The sequence below is a fragment of the Odontomachus brunneus genome, unplaced genomic scaffold (genome assembly GCF_010583005.1).
Source record: "Odontomachus brunneus isolate Ranch 3 - 2012 unplaced genomic scaffold, Obru_v1 Obru_scaffold_031, whole genome shotgun sequence".
Taxonomy (NCBI): Eukaryota; Metazoa; Arthropoda; class Insecta; order Hymenoptera; family Formicidae; genus Odontomachus; species Odontomachus brunneus.
In genome coordinates, this window is record NW_022639481.1 from 248,509 (window position 1) to 257,729 (window position 9,221).

The window sequence follows — 9,221 nt, forward strand, 5'->3', positions numbered from 1 at the left end:
TATATATATATATATATATATATATATATTATTACTTGCTTTTCTCATCTCTAATTTTCCATAAAACACCTTTTTTTTAATTTTCATAAATTTAAAAAAAAATTCTTTTCCTAATTTTTATGGAAAATATGAATAATAATAATGATAATAACAACAAGAATTGTAGCTGCATTTCACAAAATCGTTGCTGCACTATAATGACTTCTCCAATTATAAAGGTTAATAATCCGACCTCGACGGAAAGGTCTTTGGGTCTCAGATCTCTCGATCTGGATTACTGGATCCGAGAGATCGTCTCGTTTCCAAGATAGGAGTGACGATATCGAGAGACACCCTGTATGTGCGCGGTGAGGGCGATAGATGAGAACAGCGGGGTTGCAGTTGCGCCGACGAGAGCGGCAGGGAGGTAGGCAGGAGGGCGAGAGAGGGAGGTGGGAGTCAAGAATTTAGTTTGGTGAAACGGAAGACCTGGCCGTAATGAGTTTCCTATTAGATTTGGTTGCCTGGGTTGCCAGGCAACAAGCCGGCTCGCCGGAACTCGCAATCCCCGTGGCGTTTGCGGCAAACTTTTTGCCTCTGCGCTTCTTCGCGCTCCTTCGGCTTTTTCCGCGACTTTTTACCTGCCGAACGCGGCGCGCGCTCGCCGCGACATCGGTCAAACGTCACGGAGTAACGAGTTCGATCTAATGACCACGTAGACTTAGCGAGCGCGCATTTGTTCGCTCGCTCGTTCGACGTCTGGCGAGGGCCGTATTGTACAGCCGAGATCGATCGGTTGGAAGTATACGATCATTGTTACACTAATACCGATTAAACAGACCGTGGTCGGTCGTTCTCCTCCTCCCGTGTAGTTTCCGGTTTGGACTTGTCGTCTTTACCCACAGCGGGAAAATTGAGTAAGCACACTTAGCGCTAAGTGACGTCGGTGTAATCGGCCCTAAATAGCTAATGAGCCACGGTCGACTGGCTCGTTTCAAGCCTTAACCGCTGCGAGGTGGCGTTTCACACCATTAAGCGGCCGACTAACATATGTGATTTATCTGAGTTCCGAACAGTTCGCGAAAGTTATATCTGACTCGGCGATCGGGGTTAATTATCAAAGTATTTAACGCGGAAGAGTCGGAAGGAAGGCATAAGAATTGAGAAACGAGAGATATCGGGAGGGAAGCTGAGAAATTAGAAGGCCGAAGATCCGGTCTCTCCGTAAGTATTCGCTCGTAAGGATCCGGTCGTAACGGAATTTCATTGGGAGAATTTAGGATTATCGGGCTTGTTCTCTGTAGAGGGCGTGGGGATGCCGAGGGGACAAAGAAGACCAATGCATCAGCGAGTAGCCGCGCGGTGTAGGATCTCAAATTTTAACGGGGAACTTGAAAATTCAGGAAGAGATAGGAAACCGATCTACGAGTCCGAGCTAACAACGTTTCGGGGCACGGAGGATGTAAAATTCGAGTAGCTGGGGGGAGGGACCCCGAGGCTTTAGGACACCGAAGAGACGGTGCTTGAAAAGTTGGAGAAGAGTTTCCGCTTGATTTCGCGGATCTAATCATATCCCGGAACTTGTAGAAAGCCAATTCGGAAATCCAAACCCTTCGAAATCCGAGGAGCCGCAACACCTCCACGCGTAGAAACCCGAGGGGAACAGGAGATTCGGTTTCCTCCGAGCACCCGGGGGTTAAACAAAGAAAGTATCAAAGCATCGGCCTTAAATTAGGACTAAAAATGAGAGATATTACTTCCTGACACTTGAGTATCTCGTGTGTTACTCGAGTAAACAAACGTTACAAACGTAAAAAACAAAGCATATACTCTAACTTGTTCAGCATTGATAGTCCAATTAAAATTCTATATTTGAGTACCTGCTGGTCCATGTTGCATATCTCGTAGAATACTATTGCCAAGAGTACACTTTGATCACACATTTAGATATCCTGTTATTCAGGTAGAGAGTATCTAAAAAACTCTATTTTCCAGACAGTATTAGAAGTATTTGAGTATCTAGAATTTTGAAACTATTAACTTTTTAGATCTTTGTACACTGATATAAGAATAATATTTGAAATACTCGAGTAGTAGTCGAGGTACTTGAGAGCTTGGAATTTGCACCACTAATTTTTTTCTGATCTTACATTCGTGTATACGAGTGGAAGCCGTAACTTTGAGTGTCTGGGTTTCGCTGATAGCGCTATTAAACATATCATGCCGTGTCTTACCAAGGATGCCGAGTCTGTAGTTGATGGTGACGACGACGACGCCACCGTAGCTCGCTAGTACGCTGCCGTCATAAGGATTTCCGCTGCTCCATTCGTAACTCTCGCCGTGCACGAACACGATCACGGGGTACCTCCTGCCGCCGCCGTCCCTCGCGCCGGCTGTAATCAATAAAATTATCCTGTGATCGATCGACACTCTCGACACCTGATAGTTCACGCGTCGTGCGTCCTTAAAAGGTCATTTTTCAACCCCTTCAGAAGGGCTCTACAAAGTTTTGACGGTCCGCTAAAGAATTACCATGTCTTGAGGACGCACGAGCCTCACACTCAAGCGGAAACCAAAGATTATCGGTTTGAGATCACTTCAGATCGCGAACTACTGTATCCTGGAGAATTCGAAATCCGCAGTCAATGCTTTGCGTGCCCGGAGCGTCGTGTATTTGTATAGATACGCCATCCAAAATTGATAAAACTAAAAAAACACTGCAATGACGCCGTTTGGACTACAAATCTAGATTTAAATCACCCGATACTGGGTTTACAACCGATTTGTAATCCGAAAAGCACCACCGCAGTATTCTGTTCGAGTTTTATACCAAATTTTGGATCCAACTATGTCCCGTTGTAATATTCTCAGAACACAACAGGATAATAACAGCCAACCCGGGCGATAACGAGAGAGAACACGTTTGAAAAATTCAAGAGTTTGATACTTTGTTGAGTAAAGTATTAAAATGACTCTGTAAGAGAGAAGAAGAGCTGGAAACCCGTTCGGTATCGATGCGCGACGGCTCTGCGTGCGGAATTGTCGGCTGAAGTGTCGCTTATCACTTCTGATGTAATTAAAACAAGCGGCGGCGGCGGTGGCGCGCACGAAAGGGATGCGTCAATCTGATTTGCCATGGTAATGCCGGAAGGGTGAACACGCGAGGGTGATCGCTGCGGCCGGGCTGGCACTGGTCATAATTCAACAAATCACGCGTCGCTATTCTCGATAGCGATAGCAACTCGCATCGCGCGCCATCCTGTTGCCTTGCGCACCCTTCAACCCCTTTCTGACCTCTCGCGAAATGCAACGGGCCGTCCACGACTAGTCTCTTCACGCCAAGACTGCGTTACTTTCCCACTTGATCCCCGTGCAACTTTCTTTTTCGCGGAATTACAGTTCTTCCGGTTTTCTCGGACTTGTTTTACTTGTTAAAAAACGCGTTTCCACTTCTTGCAGCGGCAATTTCACGGGAAACTGTCGTTGGGATTTCGCGACTTATAATTGGCATTACTTATATTTTCAGAAGGACTTTGTGTATATTTCGACTTAGGATGTTAGGAGGCACAGAAGAGCTATTTGAGGAAAATATAAAAAGAGCATAAAATTTCTCAAATTTTTAAGTGAATATGAATAGTCTTTTCTTGTTAAAAAAGTTGTTTCTACTTTTGGTCTCCTTTTTGCAGCAACAGTTTTACGAGGAACTATCGTTGGCATTTCGCGACTTATAATTGACATTGTATGTTGATATTTTTAGAAAAAAAATTTGGGAATTTTGATTTAGGATATTAGAAGTTGCAAGAAAATTGTTTGAGGAATACATCAAAAGCACAAAATTTCAAATTTCGAAATGAATACGTGAATAGTTCGCTGATATCGTTACGAAGTTCCAGTGTTCTTTCTCCACTCGCATCTCCGACGGTTAATTTTCCGGCTCTGCTCAAGCATCAACGTCGTGTTGCGAAAAATGAACGTTGTCGGTGCGATTAGGGACGTAAACGGCCGCTTGATTGGTCGGCCGCGTTAATTAAGTGGCCGTGCGGGACGATGACGATTCGCCGGCCGAATCAATTAATGGACCACAACTACGCTGGCTAATTATTATTTTCATTATCGCCCTTGTAGTTTCCTCACGCGCTCCCTAATTGGCGACTCCGCCGATTGTCCGGAATACACGTCCCACGACACATGTTGTTCGTTAAGCCCCGTTTTATACGGCTGGAAATTCGCGAAGGAATTCCGTCAGCAATTCTGCATATTCGGTAATATCTGTAAGTCTGCGGCTACTCTCTGCCTTCTATTTTCTCGATAATATAATCTTTTAATATCCTAGAAGTAAATTTTCCTCTTGTAGTAAAAAGAGAAGTCTTTATATATAAAAATTCACTCATAAAAGGATGTATTATCTCATTAAAAAAAAATAAATAAATCGATTGACAAAAGTAAAAAAGTAAATTTAGCGACTTATTGCGCACGTTTTTAATAATTCAGTTACTGCAAAATTAAAATGTTGCAATATTATGCCTGTATAATAATCTTACAAAACAATTTATTTAAATCTAAATTCTTTTATTTAAATAAACAATTGCTATCTTGAAAAGTAATGGTTTTAAGGAAATTTCTTTAGTCCAGAAATGTTTTTTTATTGCAAAAAAATATATGTGTTAATGTAATTAAATATGTTATTAGTATCTATTGATTATATATATTTTTTATTTTTCATATATTTTTTCACTCAGTGTAAAAGAACAAAAACATATTTTTTGTAAAAGATTTGAGTTGATATACCAGATTATGAAAAATTATGATTCGTGCGATTCGTGAAAAATGTACACAGAAAAAAAAAATATTCTTGTTTGGAGAATACCTTTATTGTCAATATTTTAAAAATAAGATTAAAATGTCAAAATGAGATTATATGATGTTGAGTAAAAATAAATTAGTCTTTAATCAAGACGAATATAGTACAATTAATATAATCATTTTCTCATATAACCAACAATATGCTTACTTATATATAAGAAAATAATTGTGTGTTAATTTGATTATATTCTTTTTGATTGAATTTATCTTCATTCAATACCATATAAAAGCTCATTTTAATATTTTAATCTTAATTTTAAAATATTAACAATAAAGATATTCTCCAAATAAAACTATTCTTTTTTTCTGTGTAGAAATTGAAAACTCGATAATTCGAGATTTTGGAATGTCGAGAGCGGACACCAGAACCCAAGACCCATAATATACGAGAATATAGAAATTGGATAAGGAGATTGAAGGAGGAGAAGAGTTTATTTGCGCGCGAATTTGTTGAATACGTAAGCACTCGAAATTCCGGGTATTGAAGGCTCTCGCAATCCGCATTTTTCGTAAAGAAAAGGTCGGAATCTCATCTCGTTCTTACGGCGGAAAATCGAGATTCCGACTTATCCTACCTCATCGTGGCCGCGATACATTATTTTCCTGAATAAATTTACAAGCGCCCTGTCAATATTTGACGCGATCCGCAAACAATTTGCCGGAGCGCCTCTAACGGACTTTACATATTCATAAAGCGGTGCTCCGTAGTTTGATATCGCGGATGGTAAACGAGAAGTATCCACGTTCCCGTTAGATCGCTTTATTTTACAAACTCGATATTGCATCCGCCTTCTTAGCAACGCTTCCTTTAATCCTTTCAGCCCCCTTCCCCTCCACCCCGACTGGCAAATGCCGCCAGCAGCTGAACCAGATTGTGCATTTATCATGCATGAATCAAAACTTTATCCCTCGAAACACCTCAGTTCGACTTTACGTCGTCTGAACTTAATCCCGGCTTCCGCCGCCGCCGCGATATTCTCGGTACTGCAAATTGCGTAAAAGAATACCGCGGGAAGATTTTTATTCAATTTAGATGCATTCTCATATCGAGAAGATTCCGAGAGAACGTCCGTTAAATTACACGAATGCTCAGTTTTTGCCTCAGTGTCGCACCTTAATCGCTCTAAGTTTTTTCTGGTTAAAGTAACAGGCGAATCAATAATCAAAATTAATCAATTGTCATATATAAAATCGCAAATAATTTCACGAATTGACGAAATTAATAATTAATCAGTGTACAGTCAAACATATCAAAATTAGATGAATAATTAATTTTATCGATCGATTAAATTAATCAAAATTAATCATCATGTACAAAATCACAAATCAGTTCATCGATTAGCGTAATTAATTATTAATTAATGTACAGTCAATCATCAAAGTTTGATTAATAATTAATTGAATCGATGAATTTATTTGTGACTACATATGACAATTGGTAATTTTGGTTGAAATTAATCAATCGTCGTACACAAAGCTATAAACAATTTCATCGATTAAAAATGAATAAATGAAATTAATTATTAATGTATAGCCAATTACATCGAAGTTTGATAATCAATTTTATTAATCGATCAAATTATTTGCAACTTTGTATATGACGATTCATTAATTCTGATGGTTAATTTGCTGACTATTTTAGTCGAAGAAAATTTTAAGCGGAGAATATCGGAAAAAAGTTTAATTAAATAAAAATTTAATTTTTAAATTACAAATTTTTAATTTAATGTCCGGTTTCTGCGAACAAAAAGCGAAAATAATATTAAATTAATATAGTATCTTTTCGTTTTCAAGCGATTTTCAAGAACTTTCTCGGTCATCCGAATAGGACGTGTGCTTTTCGTTGCATCATGATATATGTTATCCTAGAATTACAAAAGAGAGAAAGAGAGAAAGAGAGAGAAAGAAAGAAAGAGGAAGAGAAAAAGAGCAAGGAAAGAACAAACGAAATGTAAATAGAAACGTAAAACTAGGAAGTCCAGTAGGGTTAATGCCGGGATTACCTGCACAATGACGCGTGACTGCAGTCGAATGCGACTGCAGCGCGGCACTTTATCGCCTCGTCCTGCGAGCTATAGTGTGACACAGCAGGCAGGATTACGGTGTACAGATAAGGATGACGACGGTGCGGTTATCAAGCTTGCATTCATTGCTTGTATTCAACAGCGAAATCGCCACGGTAAAAGCTTGCGTGCTGTCCTGTGCGCGACATGTACACAGGATGTGTTCGTCTTATTAGGGATATCCTGAGGACGACTGAGTTCCATGTGGTCACTCAGGCCAACGATATTTATCTCCCCCGTAAATCTTATCATGTCCATTTCCCGCTTCCTGATCTCCTCGAAGAATAATTACCAAGCTCGAATGGAGGGGAGGTTTCATAAAATCGACAATTTAAGAATCCAAAATCATCTTTTATTGATAATCAAGAAAAAAAACCGAAAGTTTAAATACCGAAAATTTTCGAAGATGTTAAAATCAATAGAATTTGAAAAGACCACGTGAGAGAGCTATAAAGAGGATTCAGGGGAAGAAGGAGGAGGGAGGGAGTACGAGTGGGAGACAAAGAGTGGAAAACAAACATACGTCAGAACGCGGTGAGAAAGGCAAGGGTTAAAAGAGGGAATTGCGATGGCTGGATATTTGAATAATTTTGCCCACTGTCGAAAGTCGAATGATTTAAAAACTGCGGAATCCCAAGAGTCACGAATATCATCCGAGAATCTGCCGCGAGGAATCCGACAATTCGCAGATCCGAGCGTCATAAATGCCGCTCTTGTATCGCACTTGTTCCAGCTACTACTCTCGAGGTCCTTCACGGCAAATTCTCCTCGATATCGGCTTAACCATCTCCTTGATTCCCTGGATATATCCTATCATTTTCCGAATCGACGCGTTCCGATCGAATATTTGCGACGTGGACGAAAGAAACCGGATCACGGGACGCGTATTTCGCGAAAATTGTAGCGATAACAGGCGTTCTCTCCGTGTTCTCCCTCTATGTCGCGCGTGTGCGCGGAATCCCAAAATAACACTGAAAATTGTCCATCACGTCTATATTTTTATTTCGACCGTACTCTTGACGCGATATACAACATCGTGCATTAAAGGAGGAAGAAGCAATTTCAAAATATACTGTTTAATAGCAAAGAAAATAGAATACAGAATATAAATTTCGAACGGGGGGATGATTATGAAAAAGCCGAAGATTATCCTCGCTCTTGTGAGACGATACGCTTTGTACAATAAGGCTGGGGAGTGAAAGTAAGGGTAGATAGTGTTACAAAGAGGCTAACATTATCTATCCTTATTGAGATCTTGATTTTTTTTTAAGAGAAAGAGAGGAGACGAGATTTTCTTTTGAAACGATTCGGGCTTTTCGTAAAAATGTGGTTGAATTTATGAAGATTCTACGCATACAACGTGCACAGCAATATCTCAAACATATTCTTGTGCCATTCTTCGTTCGTTCTACTTATTCTCTTCAGTAAATGTCTGCTTTTCTCTCTCTCTCTTTCTTTTTTTCTTTCTCTCTTTGCGTAATTTCAAATATACTTCGCTCTCATCCTTCTACTCGTTCCTCAGTGTACATCGCCACCCTCCGGTGTTACCGGCAAGGGCATCACGAGACTTAAACAGGAATAATACCGCGCAATTCTGCTTAGCGCGTTAACTACGTGTTCAGTTGTAAGTCCGACACGGGGGTTGGTCCTCTTATCCGACGAACAATCTCAAACTGCTTTACGTATCCCTTTCAACCCCCCTTCTGCTCGCGAAATGTAGGTGCGAGGAGTTTCCGTTTTGCGGGATCTCTCTTAAAGGTAGCTCGGAAGAGAAACAGAACGCAGGAGAGAGAAAAGGAAAGAAAGAGAGGCAAGGCCCATTTGAGATTTCGTCCTCTTCGGGTCTTCAACCCCCATTCGCCGAGTCATCCAGCTGCCCCAGCTCACTCTGCGAACGCCGATAAGGGGTGCATAAACGAGCATAAACGAGTTCCGTCTTCGGCCGAAATTTCCGCGCCGTGAAATTTCGCCGGCAGATACGGCAAAAAGCGTCTCTCGACGCTCTTTTATTTCGTTCGTTCGCTCGTTCGTCCTCTCCTGCAGATCCCACTCGTAATCGGTCGCATTATGCGCGCCCTCGTCCCGAACAGTTGACGGATAATTTCGGCCGAGCACACTGAGGGAAGTTTCGCTATTATCCCGGAATAAGATTTTTCGGGTAACCGTCGAGATTTGTGTTTAAACAGTTCTCTGAGAAAGACCGGAGAATTTCAAAGAAAAACGAGGCGGCAGAAAGGAGGACGAGGGAGAGAGCGAGAGAGAGACAGAGAGAGAGAGAGAGAGAGAGAGAGAGAGAGAGAGAGAGAGAGAGAGAGA

At 40.9% G+C, this 9,221-nt stretch overlaps 2 protein-coding genes across 2 annotated transcripts in view; one reads left to right on the forward strand and one right to left on the reverse strand.

The window, feature by feature from the left end:
- Positions 1-9,221, reverse strand: part of LOC116843285 (neuroligin-4, Y-linked) — a 219,379-nt gene that overhangs the window by 42,071 nt on the left and 168,087 nt on the right. Inside the window, exon 2 of the mRNA XM_032813595.1 lies at positions 2,214-2,372. Within this exon, the coding sequence (XP_032669486.1) occupies positions 2,214-2,372 (159 nt within the window). The remainder of the gene's footprint in view (positions 1-2,213; positions 2,373-9,221) is intronic.
- LOC116843282 overlaps positions 1-9,221 on the forward strand; it is a 274,864-nt gene that overhangs the window by 14,444 nt on the left and 251,199 nt on the right. The window lies entirely within an intron of this gene.